We start from the raw sequence: 21,926 nt of genomic DNA, 5'->3' as shown, positions 1-21,926 counted from the left end.
GTCTTATGCAATTGAGTAAAGCATAATGTACTTTGTGTATACAATGTAAAAGAATTTATCTCATGATTTTTAACACATAGTTCACTTCTTTTGAATCTGGCACTTGAAGAGTTTCGAGGAACAGAAAATAGGGCCTGTAGGAAAGGCCAAGAAATGGCATTATTTATCTGAGAGAATAAGCAAGCTCAGGAAATAATTTTCCAAAAATATATTCTAAATAATGTCCCTGATTCTATGATAACTTTGTGTTTCACAAAAATACTGAAAATAGTTATTTGAGGATACACTTTGACTTGTTGATTTGGTTGTCTATCTGTGTACACCTTGCAACGAGGTTACATCCCAATATATCACATTTAATACACCTAACCTACCAAACATCATAGCTTAGCCTTGTCTACCTTAAGTGTGCTAAGGGCACATTAGCCTACAGTCAGGCAAAATCATCTCACACAAAGCCTATTTTGTAATAAACTGTTGAATATCTCATGTGAGTTACTGAATACTGAAAGTGAGAAACAGCATGGTTGAAAGTATATCGATTGTTTCCCCTTGAGGTCGTGTGGCTGACTGGGAGCTGCCCAGCGTCACCAGACAGTATCCTACCCCATGCATATTGCTAGCTCAGGAAAAGATCAGAATTTAAAATTTGAAGTATGATTTATACTGAATGTGTATTGCTTTTGCACCATCATAAAGTTGAAAAAATTGTCATTTGAAACATCAGGGTAAGTTGGGCTCTGTCTGCATAACTATTATAATGCTAACATGGTGGCGATGTGTTTGCTTTTGAAGCAATTGACTAAAATTGAAATGATACAGAAAGTACAGAGTGTAAGGCCTTCATGTAAGGATAACATGAAATTTAGACAATATTCCATGTTTTTTAGAATGCCATGTTCGTGGATAGGGTGGTTCAATGTCATCAAGATGTTAGTTCTCCTGAATAAATCTATAAATTCAAGGCAATTCCAATAAACATCCCAGTAAGATTTTTAGTGAAACCTAAAAAGTTGATTTTAAAACTCATGTAGAAAAGCAAAGGGCCAAAAATAGACAGTTTTAGGAACAGGACAATTTTAAAGAAATATGAAGGTTGGAGATTCATTAAGCTGTAAATGTGGTGCTGTTACAGGGAGAGACAGAGTCCACAGTGGGGAGCACATAGACCCACACAGATATAGATGATTGGTATATGAAAGTCCTGGCTTTGCAGACCCATGAAGATGGATTAGTCACTGAATAGACCATGCAATAAATGTTGCTGGGGCAACCGGCTAATTGCAAAAATTTATAATTATTTTCTTACTTTTAGCCACAAACAAAATCAATACCAGGGGAGTTAAAGGCTTAAATGTGAAAATACTTCAGAACCTCTAAAAGAAAACAGAAGAATATATTTATACACTCCTGGTAGGCAAGAATTGCTTAAACAAAATGCAAAATGCACAAATTACAAAGGAAGGTTTGATCGATTTGACTACATTTATGACAGAAACTTGTATGAATAAAGAAAATCCCATAAAATAGAAGTGAAGACAAACAACAAAGTACTGGTATCTGGAATATATAAAGAACTCTCAAATATAAATTAGAAAAAAGAGGTAGACCAATTAAAAAGTGGACAAAGGATTTGAACAGGCAATCTACAGAAGAATGATAATATACACATAAAATATGCCCAAGTTAGCAGTAATCATTGAAATGCACAATGAAATATTACTGATTTTGTAGAAAAAGGGGAAATTGCCTTCTGCTCGTATAAGAGTAAGTTTGGACAATATCTGGTAAAACTTTGACTTAACTTTTCCATTCTAGAGAAACTCTCACACATGTATGCAGGAGACATTTGTAAGACTGCTCATTGTAGCATTTAATGCAAGTTAACAGTAGAAGGAATATATAAATTGTAGAATAGTCAATCAATGGAGTACTATTTGGCGGTGAAAATAAGTGAACTAGACTTAGCTGCCACCCCATAGACAAATCTAAAAATGATGATTAACCAGAAGTTCTTCAAGGATATACTACAAGACCATTTTATGTGCAGTTCTAATACACAGAAAAACAATACTAAGTTTTAGGGATATCTACAGATGTGATACAAGTAAAGGGACGTGAATTGGGATGATAGGTACCACATTCAAGATGATGGTATTCGTTAAGAGGGCAAGGAAAGAAGACCAGAAAAGGATACACTTTGTTTCTTAAGGAAGGGGGAGGGCTGCATTATTATTCCTTATACCTTTTAATTGGAAGTTTTAAAGCATAGTTGGAACTTATTTTAAAAAGTTACTAGATAAAAAGAGAGGGATTCCTGATTCATTCAAAAACGTTAGTATTGCAGTGAGGTTGCGTTTCTTATTCACTCATGTATTAATTTCCCTTGATGCTGTTGTGCCCACAGAAGGGGGCAGCTTTCTGAAAGGTGAACAGATGGCTCTTTTGAGACATGTGGGTGAAACTAAACCAAATATGGGTTTCCACGTCAAACTTCCATTTTTTCCAAGATGTAATACTTACTTGAATATAAAATATCTTTCAGAAGTACATCATTGTATAACATAAGCCTCAAAATTTAGATACATACACGCATGCACCTTTTTTGAACAGAGTGAAGCGTCATAGTTTGTTTTTGCGTAATCATGTAAGAAGTGAAACACAGAAGGAAATTTTTGTACAGATTTTATTTGTCCTACTTGTACCCTACCTGTTCATGGCTTCAAAATTAATAAGCTTCTCTAGAGATGAGAATAAAGATTAAAGACAAAGACAGACAGACAGTCGACTTGTTGCGGCACCTGCCTTTTCCAAGGGGACTGGATTAAGCATTCAGATGGTATAGCTGATAGCTGCCTAGGGGTGTGTTTTTCAAGTCTTCTGACAAAAATGAAATTTCCAATTTGGTTTGAAGAAGAAAAATCAAAGCCCTCTGTAAAACCTTATCCCTAAAGCCTGAAGGCTCTTTCTTTGAGAAAAAGATGTATGATTTCTCCCAAGGGACAAACGGAAGTCGTTTTCAACTCAGCCAATGTAGTGTGAGAGACACAAATTTCACATGACATTCTCTGATTTTATCCAAGAGATCCTTTTAAATCAGTAAGACTTGAGCAGGTGGGTATGTTTTTACAAGGATACACAGTACACTATGTGGATAGATGAAATAGAAGACTTGTGGTTTTCTTCTTCAGGATTTTCTTCCTAAAGATTATAGAAATTGGGAATGAATCTTGTGGTGTGGTCCTCTGACTGTCCCACATGGGTGAGTCTATAGCTCCTTCTTCTGTTTTCCTGATTGGTTCATCCACTCCTTGGTTAACACAGGATTTTGGTCTCAAGGAGAGAGCTAAAGATAGAGCAACACTGAGTCACTTCTGAAAGACAGCCATAGTCTCTCTGGCAGGATTCTCAGATGAAGTCAGTGACTGAATTCTTTGTACTGATGGTAAACTCAGTGTAAAGCCTCCTGCCCTTTGGCCACCACTTCCTCCAGTCCTCCAATTTTGATAATTCATCAACCCCAGAAGGGTCTCCAATCCATTGAGCCTCCTGCCTTTTCACTGCCCACCTCCTGTGTCTGTGTCCCTCTCTTCTACCTTAGATTCTGTAGTCCGTTATTACAGCTGTGCCCTGCATTTTGAAGTCTTTGCAACTCTTTTCTTGTTTGACTCCCCCCAAGTGATGACAGGCCCATGGCTGTAATACTTACATGCCAAGCACGCCAACTTCAAGGCAACAGAAGTTCCTGTATTTGGGACTTTTCCAGACCTTGTTCTGTGTATCTCTTCATCTGGCTGTTCATTTGTATCCTTTATAAAAACTGGTGAATATATATATATATATTTTTTTTTTTTCAGATAACTCTCCACAACTTCTCCACAGAAATCTAGAATCATATACTTCCAGTGGCATTCATGACTTTTCCCTTTGGAAGTCTAATGGGTATCTCAAACTTAACATGCTTAAAATTTATTTTCTACCTTCCCCATTTAAAAAAAAATACATCATCAATGAAGCTATATCATAATATAGCATGTTACCCAGCTTTATTTTTCTTCATAACTCTTGTCATTACCTGACATTACATCACATATCTGTATATTTATTTTCCTGTTTCACCCACTTGAGTATAACCCCATGTCCACAGGATCTCTCTTGTTTATTCATTCCTTATAGTAGGCAGCCTAATGGTCCTTTAAAGATGTCCATGTCCCCATTCCCAGAATGTGTGAACATGTTTTCTTACATGGCAAAAGGGACTTTGCAAATGTGATAAAGTTAAGGATCTTGTGTTGGGGAGATTATCCTGGATTATTGGGGTGGACGCAGTAGAATCACTAGGGTCCCTGTAAGGGAAGGAGGGAGGTCCCGGGAATTAGAGAAGGAGTATGACAATGGAAGAGAGATTAAAGTGATGGGGTCATGAGCCAAGGAAGGCGGGGGCCTCTAGAAGCTGGCAAAGGCAAGGAACAGACTCTCCCTGAGCATCTCCAGGAGGAACACAGCTCTGCTGGCTATGGTTTTAGCTCTGTAAAACCTGTCTTGGACTTCTGACCTCCCGAGCTTTAAGTTCATAAGTGTGTGTTGTTTTAAGCAACTAAACTTGTAATTTGTTATGGCAGCAGTAGGAAACGAATACAGTTCTGTATCTCTGCTGTTTAGAATTTTTCTGACATGTAGGTGCTAAACTAAAAAAGTCATTTGAGTGTTATGTCTTCATTATTTTAGATTCCATATAGAGATTATTGAAGTTTCAAATTCATATTCTAAATGTTATTGAAAATAAATAATCCATTCTTTATTTGAAAAATAATATTTACCTTTATTTTTATCCAGGCAAAAAATATTCTTTGTTATCCTAGTCTGTCTCAAGGAGGCATTTCATAAGTGTGTGTGTGTGTGTGTGTGTGTGTGTGTGTGTGTGTAGTGATTTGAAAATCTCAGAATATCCGGAATGGAAAGGACTTTGAAGGGTGTTCAGTTGAATTTCCTGACCTGATGTTTGTATATTTTTCATAATATCCCCAACAAGTGACCATCCCATGTCTATTTTAGAATTTTCAGTGATGGGAAATTCACTTTAGCTGGAGGGGTCAAAACCACTTTTGGATAGACTTTTCTGGCTTTTGTCTGTTTTATTCTCTACCTACAGAATTAAACCAAGACTAAAAATATTAGTTATAAGCCCAAACTGACTTATTTTAACCCATTTATTAAAGATATATCTGAAGCCCAACTCATTGATTATCTTTACATGTGAAATGCCTACCTTTGCAGAAAGTCTTTATGCTCGGCCATCAGAAACCATCAAATATGCTGGAGGGGGAATGGTGAATAAAAATCAAGAAGTGATTTACAGATTTGCAGTTATGTGGTAAATGCTTCCATTGCTCTCTCATAGGAGGCACTTCAGACAGTAATTTTTAGTAGAGAATGGTATTGGCTTAACTTGGGGCTTTAACTTGTCTCCAAATACTGTCAAATTATTAATATTTCCATTTTGTTGATGGCTCAACTGATATAGGACAGTGAATTCAGTGAATTAGAATCCGTGACCTCAGCTCAATAACTGGTGAGGCCTATCAGTGTCTCATCCACTGTGCTGGACACCTGAGGAGAAAAGATGGTAAAGTGATGGCTCCTGCCCTCAAGAGACTCTCCCACAAACTAGTTGGAAATATAGACATGTAAACACAAATATAACAGGAAATGACAGTGCTCTGCTGTTGGCAAGTATGATGGCTTATGAGAGCGAAGGGGCACCGGTGATTAGTTCTGGCTTGCTGGCGAGTGGGTGGGAGGGGAGGAGGAGCAGGAAGGAAGGGGAGAGGAAGGAAGGGAATAAAGGTAATGCATGAACTTCTATGGGTAAGAGAGCAGCACAGTATCTTGAATGTTCCATTGTTAATTATATAAATAGTTATAGTTTAAATGTGTGGACCTTGATTACATTGTTGAATGGTTAATTTCCTGATAAAAATTTGCTTGCAAATGCCACGATTTTCACTTTCTATTAAGATATTTAAAAAATTCATTCTCAGGGCACCTGGGTGGCTCAGGCAGTTGGGCATCTGCCTTTGCTCAGGTTGTGATCTTGGGGTCCTGGGATTGAGCCCCGTGTCAGGCTTCCTCCTCAGCGGGGAGTCTGCTTCTCCCTCTCCCTCTACCCCTGCTCGTGCATGCTTGCTCTCTCTGTCTCTCTCTCTCTGTCAAATGAATAGGTAAAATCTTTTAAAAAATCGAAAAAATTCATTCCCTACATAAGTGACAAATGAAACATTATGCATTAATTTTTCCATGGCATCTAAACAATCTGTTAAGAGTCAGTTGTCCTGGTGCGCCTGGGTGGCTCAGTCGGTTAAGCATCTGCCTTCGGCTCAGGTCATGATCCCACGGTCCTGGGATTGAGTCCCACATCAGGCTCCCTGCTCATTGGGAAGCCTGCTTCTTCCTCTGCCTCTCCCCCTGCTTATTCTCTCTCTGTCTCTCTCTCTGTCAAAAAAAAAAAAAAAAAATCTTAAAAAAAAAAAGTCAGTTGTCCCCAGAATGTCAGAGGTTTTGTATCTAGCTCTCAGGACTATCAAAGTTGTTGGCATCAGTCAGCTCTTTATCTCTTATTTTATTTTGTATGTTCAAAGGGAGAGTCAGGCCTTTTAACCTGTAGACATAGGGTTTCTCAGCCACTCAGATTTATTCATGCACTTGGTGAGGCTGCATTTCCCATCTTTGAGATGGCCAGCCAGGGGCCTAGCCAAGGAAAACTTAGGGGTTTCCATTCTCCAACATGGCCTCCCTGGAGGCCATGGAAAACTTAGATTGCCCTACCATCCTTTTGGATGAAGTGGTTTCTCGGAGAACTATAAGCTCCACAAAGGAAGTTACCACATCCCTCTTGCTCTTTGCTGTAGCTTTCATGCCCAGCATAGGAGGCCTTCGTTTGCTAAATCAATGAATGAATGAATTATTCTTACCTCACTGTACTTCAAGTGTCGGCAAGTAAAGTAGGAGCTAAGGGAACGTGGTGTGATTCCTTCCTTTTATGGAGCACCAAAGCATCGCTCCTTTTTGCAGCCTTACAGTCATGTGTGTTCTCCTATTTCTTTTTCATTCTGCACTGCCTGTGATGCGCCAAGCACCGCGGTGGTTCTGGGCCTTGCTCTGTCTTAATTCTCTGGCCGCAACAGAATCTTCGAGAGCAGGCCTTGCACCATACTCATATTTAACATCGGTAAATGCTTGGTGCGATGTCGGTGCTTTGGTAGGCATTTACTGGGGAAAGAGTAGTAGCAGCTTGGAAGTAGGAGAGAGCCCAGGTGCACTGGGAGCAGTGCGGATGGCAGCCTCATTTGCTGGACTTCCGATAGCCCAGAATCTTAAACATATTTTTTCCCTTCTCAACTTTTTTTTAAATTTCATGAATGAGTGCGTTGAAACTTCCCCAAGCCATGCAGCTCTCCCTTTTCCTATACAAGCAGGATGCAAAGTCAGAGTTGGTTGGTGGGAAAGAATCTGCTAATTTCTAGATTCCAATACTTCTGAGAAACAGAAAGAGCCAATGTCAGTTGACTAATGTTGTGGGATGTGGGATGGAAACCTCGTACTTTCCCCCTCTCTCTGCCCATACCCTGGGCTGTTTTTCATTCACCTCCACATGTCATATGATAGTCATTTATTTGTTGCTGGTCCCAAACAAGAAGACCATTATTAAGGCTGTATTGAGATCTTTTATGGCTTAGACTAAGGGTCTTAAATCTTTCCTTTGTCCATTTCCTATTACCCTTTCTTCACTAACTACCCTGACTGCAAAGCCCCGGAGTTCAAAGATGGTTGCTTAATTAGCTTGAGGCCTTTCCCCATGGATGGCCGGAACCATTGCTACAGCATCACTAGTGATACTTGCATGTACATACGGAGGTATGTCATGACCCGTGTGAAAAAGACTGCCTTGGCTATCTGGAGCGTTTGGTTTCTATCTGTGAGAACAGTAATAAAATCTGTATACAGGTGGTTAACATATTCAAAAGTATTCAAGTTCCTGCTAAGTCCAAGGGATACAGTGGTAAGGGAGGGGGCATAGCACAGTCTAGTGAGGGGGAGACAGACAATAGGAGCAAATATGTAAACACAAACTCTGATCAGTTATGGAGGAAAATGTGGCCTCCATGGAGGCCATGTTGGAGAATGGAAAGCCTGGTTTCAGTAAGGTGGTCAGGGACGACTTTCTGAAGTGACAATGAAGCCAACATTTAGAAATCAAAAAGGATTCAGCTGTGCCGGAAGGGTAGAGAAGGCTTTGCAGGCAGAGCAGAAACAATCTTAAAAAAAAAAAAAGTCTGTTCTCTGAGCAGGAATTATTTATTTTGGGATGAGGATGGTTGTACATGGCCATCCACACATTGCCCCTAGTCACTGAGGTGGCTACCTTGGATCTGGAATGCAGACTGTGATTGTGAGGCAGGACTTCCAGGCAAACCCTGCATGTACCTCATACTCATCTTTATGCGGCTTTCATTTCCGTCTTTGTCACCAGCCGCTAGCTGGGGACCCTGGTAGAGAAATGCCGTGTGCTACTTTCCTAGTTCCCTGAGCTCAGAGTATGAAGAGGTGGGTCGTAGTTGCTTCTGGGCATGGCTCATGAGGAGCATTAAAAATCCTTTATGTTAACTTGTTCTTCCATGATCTGTGATTTGCTAGGAATTTCACTTCTGGACATTTTAAGGACAATTTTAGCTTTTCTTCTCACATGGTGTGAATAATTCAAAGGGTTAGTAATGGGTGTGTTTTGGAGTATGGATTTTAATGAGTGCTTCAGCTCCTAAAATAATACCACTCAGGTATTTTAGGTTCACCCTCTAACATTGTCAGGTACATCACAAAGGGGGAGGATGGTAGGTACAGAGCAAAACTCCTCAGCAACCAGGATGGTTTTTGAAGATAAATATAGCCTGCTAGACAATAAAACAAAAATGTAAGCTCATAAATTTCTGAGGGTGAAGAGTAGAAAAGATAAGTTACCAAATGACTGAAGGATCCAGAATGTAAGCTTCGGGAGAGCAAGATCTTGGGTCATGCTGCCTACTGCTGGGTTCTCACTGCTTAGAAGGGTGCCCAGCACAGAGCGAGGCCCTGGGAGCATGTGCTGAGTGAACAGAGAGACTGTGAGCAGATACACTTTGCTAGGTAGGAGTATGAAGGTGCATTTTATACATCCTTTTAAAATGAATTGCGAATGGTGGATTTTGAGTTTGTTTTTATTATTTTCAACAAGTGGCGAATTTGTAAGATTATGATAGAAGGAAACTTGAAAGTTTTCATCTTCCTAAAAGATGGCTGGGAGCCTCATGGAGAAAGTGGCTTTGATCACAAAGTCACAATACCTGGACTACTGCAGCACCTCTGAGATGTGTGATTGGTTATGGTTCGTACATCTTTCCTACATGTGTAGCCTGGGGCAGGTTATTCAATCTCTCTGTATCTCTGTTTCCTCGTTTGTAAAATGGGAATATTAATAGAACCTACCTGATGGGATTATTGTGAGGATTAAATCAATTAATAGATGTAAAGTACTTGAAACAGTGCCAAGTACATAGTAAGCTCTGTATGCTAATTGTCATTGTCATCATCATCATCATCTGAAGTTTATGTCTCATGTTTGAGGTAACCTCACTCAGGAACTCTCACGTGATAGCCAAAAATGTAAAGCTGGTTAAAATTTTTTAAAAAACCCTCTGTGATGTGTATATTTGTATTTTTGTTTGTCTTCATAATAGTTTTAATAAGATATAATTCACATACTATAAAATTTACCCTTTTAAAGTATATAATTCAGTGGTTTTTAGTATATTCACAAAGTTGTGTGGCCATTACCACTATCTAATTTTAAAATATTTCACCACCCCAAGAAGAATTTTAGAACATTTTTCTTTTTTTTTTTTTTAAGATTTTATTTATTTATTTGATAGAGAGACACAGAGTGAGAGAGAACACAAGCAGGGGGAGTGGGAGAGGGAGAAGCAGGCTTCCCACTGAGCAGGGAGCCTGATGCTGGGCTCCATCCCAGGACCCTGGGATCATGACCTGAGCCGAAGGCAGACACTTAAGGACTGAGCCACCCAGGCGCCCCTAGAACACTTCCCTCCCTCCCTCCCTCCCTCCCTCCCTTCTTTCCTTCCTTCCTTCCTTCCTTCCTTCCTTCCTTCCTTCCTTCCTTCCTTCCTTCCTTCTTTCCTTCCTTCCTTCCTTCCTTCCTTCCTGTCTCCACGCCTTAAACTCATGACCCTGAGATCAAGAGTCACATGTTCCACCTACTGAGCCAGCCAGGTGCCCCAGAATTTTAGAACATTTTCATCGCCCTCGTACCATTACCAATCTCTCCCCCCCTCTTTTCTCCTCCTAGGTCCTGGCAACCACTAATCTCAGTCTGTCTTCATATATTTACCTATTATGACCATTTCATGAACATGGAATCATTCAATGTGTGGCCTTTATGTATAGCTTCTTTAACTTAGCCTAATATTTTCAAGGCTTATCCACATGGTAGCGTGTATTAGTTCTTCATCCCTTTTGTGGCTAAATAATATTCATTGTATAGATATACCACATTTTGTTAATCCATTCATTATCACAGCATTTGGATGCATATGGAGTCTTTCCATTTGCTTGGCTATCATGGATAATACTTCATTATAAATGAAATACTTTCATTTTTCTTTGGTATATACCAAGGAGTGTAATTGCTAGGTCTTTTGGTAATTCTATGTTTAACATTTTCAGGAACTACCCAAACTGTTTTCCAAGGTGGCTGCACCGTTATACAATCCCACTAGCAAATGTGTAAGGGTTCCTATTTCTCCGTATCTTCACCACCATTTGTTATATTCTGTCTTTTGTTTTAGTCTTAGTGGGTATGAAGCAGTATCTCATTGTGGCTTTGATTTGCATTTCCCTGATGGCTAATGATGTTGAGCATGTTATCATGAGCTTATTGGTCATTTGTGTACCTTTGGAGAAACATTCATTCAGATCCTTTGACCATTTTTGGAGTATTTTTCTTTTTATATTAGAGTTGTAGGAGTTATATATTCTTTATATGTTCTCCAACAAATCTCTTATCAAATATATGATTTGCAAATGTTTTCTTCCATTCTATGGGGCTTTTTTTCTGTTTATTGATGGTATCTTTTGAAGCACAAAAGTTTTTAATTTTAATAAAGTCCAATTTATTTATTCATTTAGTCATTTGTACTTTTGGTGTTTTTTCTAAGAAAAGTCTGTCTAATCCAAGGCCAGGAAATTTTACTTGTATGTTTTCTTCTAAGAGTTTTATAGTTTTCATTCTTATATTTAAGTCTGTGATCCATATTGAGGTAATTTTGTATATGGTGTGAGGTAGGGTCCAAGTCCATACTTTTGGATTTAGACATCTAGTTTTTCCAGCACCATTTGTGGAAAACACTATTCTTTCCCCATTAAATTGTCTTGGCAACCTTGTAAAAAAAAAAAAACTGACCATAAGTGGAAGGGCGTATTTCTGGGTTCTCAGTTCTGTTCCATTGATCTATATGTTTGTCTTTATACCCATTGCCATACTGTCTTGACTACTGTAGTTTTGTACTGAATTTTGAAATTGGGAAGTGTGAGTCCTCTAAGTTTATTCTTCAGTATTATTTTGGCTATTCTGGGTTCCTTGCATTTCCTTATGAATTTTAAGATCAGTTTGTCAATTTCTGCAAATAAGGCATTTAGGATTTTGATAGAAATTGTATTGAATCTGTACATATCAATTTGGGGAGTATTTCCATCTTAACAGTATTAACTGTTCTGGTCCATGAACATGGGTGTGGATGCCTTTCCATTTATTTAGATCTTTGCATGTTTGCAGTTTTCAGTGAACAAGCCTTGCACTTTTGTCCTAAGTATTTCATTCTTTTTGGTGTCATTGCAAATAGAGTTGTTTTTTAAATTTTATTTTCAGATTGCTCATTACCGTATGTTTGGAGGGTTTTTTGTTTTTTATTTTATTGTGATAAAATATACATAACATAAAATTTACCATTTTAACCACTTTTAAGTGTATAGTTTACTGACAATAAGTATTCACAGTGTTACGTAATCACCACCACTATCTATTTTGAGAACTTTTTCACCATTCCAAACAGAAACTCTGTACCCATCAAACTCTCCCTCCTTCCAGCCCATAGTGATCTCTACTGTTTCTGTCTTTGTGAATTTGCCTATTCTGCATACCTCATATTAGTAGACTCATGCACTCTTTTCCTTTGTGTCTGGCTTATTTCATTTAGCGTAGTATTTTCAGGGTTCATCATGTTGTAGCATATATCAGAATTCCAGTCATTTTTGTGGCTAAACAGTCCTCTATTGTATCTATGTACCACATTTTGTTTCTACGGTTATCTGTTGGTAGATATTTGTGTTGTTTCCGCCTTTTGACTATTGTGAGTAAAGCTGCTGTGAACAATGGCGTACAAGTATCTGTTCAAGTTTCTGCTCTAAATTCATTTGGACATCTACCTAGGAGTGGAATTGCTATGTCATGTGGTTTATTCTGTGTTTAACTTTTTGTGGAGTTTCCTATAGCAGCTGCACCATTTGATATCCCCCCAGCAATGCACCAGGGCTCCAGTTCCTCCACGTCCTCACCCACACTTGTTGTTTTCCATTTTTTTAAAAAATAATAGTCATCTTGATGTGGTATTTGTTTTTGCTTAAGAATTAGACTGCATCTAAACAGTCCTTTTAGTGGTAGAACACCTCATCTAGCAGACAGATACATACAAAGTGTATTTCATGTAAAAAATCAAGGAAAATTGTGAATTTTATCTATTCGTTGTTAGCTTTATTTTCTCCCTGCAATTGTAATTTTTATAAACTGTAGTTGAGGATAAACAATTAAACGTAAGCTGGGTATTTAGAGGAAGAATATTAAAAACTTATATGTATATCATGTTGAGGTTTGGAAAATGTAACTGTTCCTATCTTTTCTGTGATGTCAAAGACAACAGATACCACCACTGTTAGAACCTTGGCAGACAAGAGCGAAGAGATCAGCAGATATTTCTTGAACCCTTCTTTATTGTCATCGGAATGTTCACCAACATCCTTGAAAAAGAAAACAGAAGACATGAGTGACTTCCCTTCTGAGAGCCAAAGAAGCATACCACTTGCTGTGACTGACGCTTTAGAGCATATTATGGAACAACTCAATGTTCTGACCCAGGTGGGCTAGCGTGCTTTGTACTTAGGGGTAGGTTATACAGAACAGTGCTGCTTACAGCAGGTCGCAGACCTAGCAGAGCCGTGGGGAAATTTCTTAGAAAGGCTAGCTCAAGGTGGCAAGCAATATAGCAAGGCATGCTCTGCGGAGCTGCTATAGTAAGATCTTGTAGAGGTAAGATCAGAGCCCAAGTGTACACATGCATGTGTGCATTTACACACACACACACACACACACACACACAGCTACCCTTGTGCTCTGTCTGCCATCTGGAGGCCAGAAGGAACAGCGGAGACTGGGAAGAATAGCGTGGTGCCCCATGCTATAAATGTATATGATTCTGCTCGGTAAGGTTTTACCTGAAGATTTTTGATGTATTGTGTTCAGATTAGGACATTATCAAAGAAATATTTGGGGCCATAAGAAAAATGATTAACAATTTCTGGTTAGAATGAAATTTTGACAATGTTTATGGTTCTTCACTGTGAAGAACTTCTCATTGTCCAAGATATAACTTTCCTCGTTCCAAAGCTAATTACGTTGATGCTGTGTGCTTCTGGAGGGGATGATGGCTTTTGCATACCTGTTTTAGAATATTACCTCATCCTTTGATGCCTTTTTACCTTTGCAAAGAAGGTATACTGTGGATCTTTATATACTAAAGGTCTTCCAACTCTTGGTCAGAAGATATAGGTGTCATTTAAAGGAAGGTGGTGTGTTGAAATGGATACATCAAAGGTTTCTCCTCCAGCCCTGCTGATTCAGTGTTTCCTTTGAAGAAGCCTTATTGTTGCTCTGATCTGTATTTGTCAGAGCAGACCTTGCTACAAGTTATACACAAAGAGAGGCTATCATGTGAGCTAGAGAGATGGCAATTACTTTTCCAGAATACATGTTTCAAGTTGAAATAGCTCTTGCATGGAAATCGTCTCATTCTGTTCTCAACACTGGCTGTACATTGTAGTCACCTGGGCAATTATAAAGCATACATATGCAGATGGCCAGTTCTCATCTCCAGACAATCCATTGCGACTGGGCTGGGGTAAGGCCCTGACATCTGTCTTTTGAAGTACCCCATATGATTCTGTTTCACAGCCAGGGTTTAGAGCCAGTAATTAAATGAATACTAAAAACCTATAGATCACATCTCAGGGCCTTTAGAAGCAAGGGCCACATATGTGGATTTGGGGTCCTGACAGATTGTGGGAAAGAGCCATGTGAGTACTTGGAGTCATCACAAGATTTGTTCAATGAAAATCATATTAAAATCACTAACTTTCACTTTGCAGTATTGTACTGGAGGTGACCTTCCCTGTATTTATCATACATTTCTTCCCTTTAATGGCAGCTTCCCTTTCGGCCTCATGCCAAATTTAGTTTTGGTTGGCTTATTTCCCATATTGCCACAACTTCTTCACCTCCACTGTCATATTCAATGTCAGGTCCTTCTTAGAGCCTCTCCCAAGTGAATCTTTCCATTCTCTATTCTTTCAGCCTCATGACCCATCTTTCCTTCTTCTTACCTGATTCAAGGTTAAATGAATCATTTAAGATTTACTGAATGTCTCTATGATTTTTAATTTTGAAAGGCTGGCTTTCTTTTATAAATAAAGAAGTTAAAGCAAGCACAACACACTTGGAAAATAGAAACAGTGAATCTGTGGGCAAGTAGCAAGTAAAATAAACAGGTTCTGATTCACTTTAATTACAGATGACTGAGCATCTCCTAACTCACTCACAGTCTTTATAACTCATCTGCACTGAACTATAGATAAATGGAATTAACCAGCGTTAAAGGTGTTGCTAATATACATATCAACAGCTTTAGCATGTGGAATTGTGATAATGTATGTAAAATATATAGCATAATGCTTGGCCCACATAGGTACAAGAAATGGTAGAAAATTTTATCAGCATTTTTTTTTAAGATTTTATTTATTCATTTGACAGAGCGAGACACAGCGAGAGAGGGAACACAAGCAGGGGGAGTGGGAGAGGGAGAAGCAGGCTTCCCGCTGAGCAGGGAGCCTGATGCGGGGACTCCATCCCAGGACCCTGGGATCACAACCCGAGCTGAAGGCAGACGCTTAATGACTGAGCCACCCAGGCGCCCCATCAGCATCATTTTTAATTAGCCGTAATCTGTAGTATGGAATATGAAAGCAAAAGCTATTAAATAATGATATTTTTAAAAATTGTTTACTTTCAGAGGACGATAGGGAATCAGTTCATTATCTTGAAACTTGTTGACTAAAATAATCAAGCATTTATCCTGCCTTTTCTGTATGAACTCTACCACTGGATAACCAAGTAGTAGATGAGGAAAGTGTCTCTTATTTATAAATTATTCCAGATAATAATTTTTTTAAATACCATTTACAATGCTCAAGAATGAACAGATCTAGGCATTGAGCAGGTCCAACATTATGAGAAAAGAAATGATCAAACCTTATTAACATGCCTTCTTATGAAATAGAACACTACCTATAGTCTTAACTATAGGTCTTATTAGATCCATAGTCTTGCAGATCTAATCTGAGTCTAATCTAGCCTTTGAATCCAGCTGCCAATTTATAGAAAATATAGAGAACAGAACAGACTGACCTGCACCCTTAGCACACTATCCTTAAAATTCAGAATGGTGGAAGCTCTGCAGACAAACTCTATTCTAAATGGCCTGAGTCTGTCAACAGACAAATTGTTTAAAAAAAAAAAAAGTGGGTGAGGATGAGAAGCTGTAGATTAAAAGGAACTTTAAATGGCATCTCAAACTTTGAAAATGGGTAAGACAAAATTACAGTGTCTAGGAATGTACACCTGAATGATAAAACCATAAAGAACATAAGAAAGCAATGACTATAATGGTCAGGAGAGTGGCTCTTGTCGGGGGGAGGGCAGGAGTGGGGATTCTGAGAGGCCCATGGAAAGAACACTGGAGTGGCTGGCGAAGTAATACTTCTGGACCTGGGTGCTCGTTATCAGGGTATTTTTCTCATGAGGATTCATTCAGGGACATGTTTTTTTGTGTAGCTTCCTGAGTCCATTTTATTTTAAAATAAAACGTTTAAAAGAAATCTAAAAGATTGAAGATGAAATAGTCAATATCAAATTAGATTTGCCAAATGTAGAAGTAGCCATTTGTGTGTGTGTGTGTGGGGGGGGTCATTTGCTCATTTTTTAGCCACAGGAGTTAAAAGAGCTAAGATTCATCAAGTCCTATGTACCAGGCACCCGTGTAAGCATTTTATGTGCCTTACTTCAGTCGGTCTTCCTAACAACCCTGGGAGATGCAGTCATTTTCAAGGTGTGAGAACTGATGCCGGTTATTCTAACAATTTAAAGTAAACGAGGGATCCAGCCGGTATAGATGGGGTCCATCATGGATTGGTTGTGGCAGAGTGACGAGTGGTGACATATAAGCAGGCCTTGGGCTGGGCTTGTGGCTCCCGCCCCCATCCCTCCACCGCCACGCACACCCCGCCGTGTAGCCTGCGGGGCTGCGCACAGGCCACCTGTGGCCTCCCCCCTGGCTTTGGTGCTTCAGGAGACCAGACAAGAATGGTCTACAGAGGCCTCATCTTTTACTCTTTTCTCTCCAAAGGCATCAGTTTTTATCTTTTCCTTAAATTGCTTCATGCACTTTTTGCCAGTGGAAGGGCCCAGAAGCAGAACACGTTCTGGGGCAGATTTAGGAGCCCCTTCCCAGCAGCGGGGTGGACATTCCAGTTCCTGAAAGGATCTCCGATGCAGAGATGACCGTCGTCCTCACCTCCAGGTCACTAGGTATTGATTATTTTGTCCTCCTTTTGCAGACTGTTTCAATCTTGGAGCAGCGACTGACTTTGACAGAGGATAAGCTGAAAGACTGCCTTGAAAATCAGCAAAGGCTTTTCAATGTTATCCAACAGAAAAGTTAAATAGAAAAATATGAGCAGAGGCTTGATAAATGACCACATGTACATGTGCTCAGGAAGGTAGTCCGAGATACTTCACACAACACAACCATGTACTCACTATCATGGCATTTCTTAAAAGGGTGAACAACAGAACAAAAAGCAGAAAAGGCATAATTAACGACTAATTTAAACACACAAATCAATGTCAAGGACTAATTCAAATCATTACCATTTATAATTGCAGTAATAAAGTGATAAGTATTCAAGTGGCTCTGTATTTTCCCCCATATTATTGTAAATGCCAGTTTTTGTTTATAGTCCAAATCCTGCCAGGAAAGTAACCAAATCGAATTTCATTGTTAAATCATTTCAGCTGATCACATTCAGGTGATTCCTTAAAGCCATGGATGTGTTTCTTTCGTGAACAACACCCTTGGGGTGAAGTAATGCAGTTAACCTCTAAAACTGCATCCTGTATGCAGAGAATAAATTAGTGGTCTGACTCATGTTTCTGTCAGCTCAAAAAAAAAAAAAAATTATTCTTTCTTAACAATGTCCTGAAATGATGATCTTATAAAATTCCCAAAGCACAGAATTTCCACAGCAAGAATACACTTATATACGTGACACAGGGCAGTGGGTTTTTACTTAATTTATGGTGAACATGTCTTATCCTTTGCCCAGCCTGAAAGAAAATGAAGAGCTAGAAACGCATGAAGTGCACGTCTTTGCTCTCGTTGATGGGCACGTGGAAGGATTTGGGTTGTGTCCAGACCTATGACCCCAGGTTACAAAGATGGCGCTAGTGGGGTTTCAGTATGCTCTGATGCTTGAATGATGCAACAGTGATATTTACAAATACACACACACATGTATGTCCACATGCTTCAGAAAAGTTGTTGCTTAGGGTGATTTGGGTGGCTGAGTAATAAGTACATATAATATTCACATCATTGTCTTCCTATTTTTTTTTTTTAACGAATTGTGATTTAAAACAAAATAAAAATGAGCCTGGCATTCCAAAAGATGCTCAGGGTGATTTGGTTACAAATTAAGAATTTTGTTTTATCTAAAAAAAATGAGATTAAATTGAAGAAAAACAAATTAATTTTTGCTTGCTTTCCTGTTAACCTAAACCAGGAGGTGGGAGAGGGCAGTCTGTATTTATGCTGTCTGTAGGTAACATGGGGAAAATGCTATCTATGTTTTGAAAAAGAAGAAAAAGTCAAGTGCTATTTATGTAGGAGTCTGTGTTTATAAATTTTTCCCAAGCAATTACAATCATATGGTTTTTTTTTTTAAATCACCTCACTGTGTGTTTTAAGTGCCTTTTTATATTATAATAAGTGTGAACTTCTAGACATTTTCCAAAAGTTTTGTAAAGACTAAGTGGCATCGTATTTTTATAACCTCATTCAAAAGACTAAGATATGAAATGTCATACTGATTTTTGTTTACCATTTCTTAAGCTTCAAACAATAAAAACATTTTACCTTTTAAAGAGTTGTTCCTTTCTTTTTAAGTGGTTAAAACCTTGAAATACTAAACTTCCTATCCAGCTCAGTCACCTTTCATTGTGCATAACAATCTCCTGGGGCATTTGTCCAAGTTTCCTGGGCCTTACCCGTTTGTAGGATCACCGGGTCACCGGGTCGGGCGGGGCCCATCATCTGCATCTCTTAAGAAGCTCGCAGGTGCTGTAGATGCTTGCCTGCCTACGGTGCACGCTCTAGAGACTGATGACGGAGCTATAGCCACTTCTTACAACATGGTGTTGCCACGTTTTTATAGGCATCACAAACCTTTATAAGGCATCTAAAAACAGTGGTGATAGAAATTTAAATGCCTCAAAACTTTTTCAAGAGGGTCATTTTATAATCCCTCCCCCCTCTTTTTTTAAGCTTTTGCGGATTCTCTTTGGTCTTCCTCTGCTTTCCAGCCTCTCATCTGTCCTAACCTGCATAGTCAACTGCCTCATCAACATCTCCACTCGGAAGACTAGTAGGCGTCTCTGAATATGTCCAAAACCGAGCTCTGCTCCCCTCTCCAGTGCCACCCGCCAGCTCCCCTCCTGGGTCTCCAGGTGGGTCTCAGTGAGGGGCAACTCTCCCGGCAGATGCTCAGGCTGATGACCTCAGAGTTAGGCTCACCTCCTTTCTCTCACACCTCATATTCCATTCCTCCAGCAGATTTTGTCAGAGTGGATGAAACATGCGATCGCTTCCACTATCTTGGTCACCTGCTCGGGCCCAAGCCGCCATCGTCCCTTCCTGACCACGACGTTTGCCTCCCTGCTGGCCCGCCTGCCAGCCTGGCATAGTAGGCCAGTAGGCTCACTGAAAAGTGAGTTTACGCGGGTGGCTCTTCTCCAAACCTTCCAGGGCCTCCCATGGCACTCAGCAGCCTAGAAGCTCAAGCCTTGACAGTAGTAATGGGACCCCTACCCCCTCCTGGTGGACCTCTCCCCGCTGCCTTGGGTCACCCTCACTCATTGCCCTCTGGCCATAGGCCTTAGTCGCCTCTTTGCCTTCCTTTGAAGAAGCAAAATAGCTCCCGCCTGAGGGCTTTTGTACTTGCCATTCCCTCCGCCTGGAACTCTCTGTCCCCAGCCCTCCTAACATTCCAGCCCTGGTCACAGGCTGCCTTTTCAAAGACATCTTTTTTTTTTAAAAGATTCTACTCTTGGGGCGCCTGGGTGGCTCAGTCGGTTAAGCGTCTGCCTTTGGCTCAGGTCATGATCCCAGGGTCCTGGGACCCCACGTCTGGCTCCCTGCTCACCGGGGAGCCTGCTTCTCCCTCTCCCTCTGCCGCTCCCCCCCCCCCCCCCCCCGGTTGTGTGCTCGCTCACTTTCTCTTTCAGATAAATAAAATCTCTTAAAAAATGTATTCTTAAGCAATCTCCACACCCATCAGGGGGCTCAACCCCATGACCCCACGATCAAGAGTCACATGCTCCACAGACTGAGCCAGCCAGGCGCCCCTACAGGTTGCCTTTTCAAAGGTGCCCTCCCAGACCACCCAGGATGAAATCATTCACTTCCATTCCTTCCCTGCAAGTCTCTGGTCCAACATAGATGGCAATACAATTGCAATTCTGCCCAGAGGAGAGGGAGAAGCAGACTGCCTGCTGAGTAGGGAGCTTGATGCTAGGTTGGATCCCAGGAACCTAAAATCATGACCTGAGCCGAAGGCAGATGCTTAACTGGCTGAGCCACCCAGGCGCCCCACATGCACAGTCTCTGAAGCCAGAAAGACCCGGGTGTATGTTCTGGCTTTGCTTTTCTCTAGCAGTGTGACCTTTAGGAAAGGTACTCACAAAGCTTAGTTTTCCTTACCTATAAAGGGTAAAAATATAATTGAATTATGTTTGTGAAATGATTAGCACAATTGCTGTCACAGAATTAAATGCTGAATAAATGGTAGATATTATTGCTATTTATTACTCATTTTGTTTCCCTGGACTGCATTTCCAAACAATATGATTTCAACTGTAACTGTGGGAAGGATACAGGTATTAAGTGCTAATGAATGAAAGCATGATACTTAATCCAAAATTAATGTTTTTATTATTGAAAGTACAACTAAAGGAATAAATAAATATGTAAAAGAAAGCCTTCCATACACATAAAACCTCAAGGTTCAGGCCAAAAGCTAGCCTCTGAGCAACTTCAGAGGAATTCAGCCTGAGCATACAAATGCCATAATTATCCTAAGTAGAGGCAGAGCAGAAATGAGAAGTGGGAGAAGGGTCTGGAATGCAAACCAAGGAAGTGCCAGTGAGGCAAAGACTTCCCGGGAGTTCATACTCTTTGTGCCCTTTGACATTTGGAGAACAAGCCGTATTTGCTTTCTACCTTTTCTTTAAAGACAAAGCAGTCCAGAGCCTCACTGAACATTTCATTCACATGAGGAGCAAACTTGGTCTGTTGTTCCCAAGATCAATTCTGCTCATCCCCCCCCCCCAAAGAGGATTGAAAGATAAGCCCTCTAGCCCTGGGTAGAAATATTTGGCTGCTGAGAGAAAGGAATGATTTAAATACTTGGAGGTTATTGACAAATAATCATGTTCAACTCATGAGTAAATTCAGTAATAAGTAAGGATGGGTCTATAATAGGTATTTAAGTGGAATTATATCTTCAATACATTGTATGCTTCATATTCCACTATGGCTCGTACAATGTTTTCACCTTAGCAAGTCATGAGGTTTTAGACTTCATGCCCCAGAGGATTTATGAATGTACGTTGAATCTAGAAACACAGCGTAATTGCCAGGTTGTCCTCCATAAGCCCCAGCTGTGACTCTTGGTCAGCTAACACAATGGCAGCTTGGGGTCCCTGGAGAAATAGGTCAGTGGTTTGCCAAGAGGCAGAGGTTAATGGGGGTAGAGAGGGTGTGCACAACTACTTTTTTTCTTTGCAAAGTACAAAAGTTGCCTTTTCTTTGGGGCCAAATCTCAAACATGTTCCTAATAAAAAATAAAGCCTCTGCTTTGAGATTCTTCTCCTAATAAAGGGGATTTCACAACAAAAGCAGTAGGAGAAATAGCTCACTCATCTAAAATTTCTATATTTATAAAGCAAAAAGTGAATGAGAGGAAAAAATTGGCAGAGATGCAAACATAAATAATTGGGAATATCAACAGCTCAGAAGTAGAATTTTATTAATCCACAAAACTAATAAGGTAGACTTAACATGTGTATAAAGAACTATATGGAAATATAAGCAAATTTTCTTTTTTGTCCAAGTGTATTTTTAAAACAAAATTTGACCATGTTCTGGACTACATGATATAAA

At 39.8% G+C, this 21,926-nt stretch overlaps 1 protein-coding gene across 3 annotated transcripts in view; it reads left to right on the top strand.

The window, feature by feature from the left end:
- Positions 1-18,572, top strand: part of POC1B (POC1 centriolar protein B) — a 95,418-nt gene extending 76,846 nt beyond the window's left edge. For all 3 annotated transcript variants that reach the window (XM_028105423.2, XM_028105422.2, XM_028105424.2), the window contains 2 exons: positions 13,016-13,237; positions 17,047-18,572. In XM_028105423.2, coding sequence (XP_027961224.2) covers positions 13,016-13,237; positions 17,047-17,151 — 327 coding nt within the window. In that variant the 3' untranslated portion in view covers positions 17,152-18,572. The remainder of the gene's footprint in view (positions 1-13,015; positions 13,238-17,046) is intronic.
- Positions 18,573-21,926: the final 3,354 nt, after the last annotated feature.

Source organism: Eumetopias jubatus, unplaced genomic scaffold, assembly GCF_037043125.1.
Source record: "Eumetopias jubatus isolate StellerSeaLion01/CBP00866 unplaced genomic scaffold, mEumJub1_p1.0 scaffold_8, whole genome shotgun sequence".
Taxonomy (NCBI): domain Eukaryota; kingdom Metazoa; phylum Chordata; class Mammalia; order Carnivora; family Otariidae; genus Eumetopias; species Eumetopias jubatus.
Note: the sequence above shows the minus strand (reverse complement) of the source record. Positions and strands in the feature narration are given on the sequence as shown.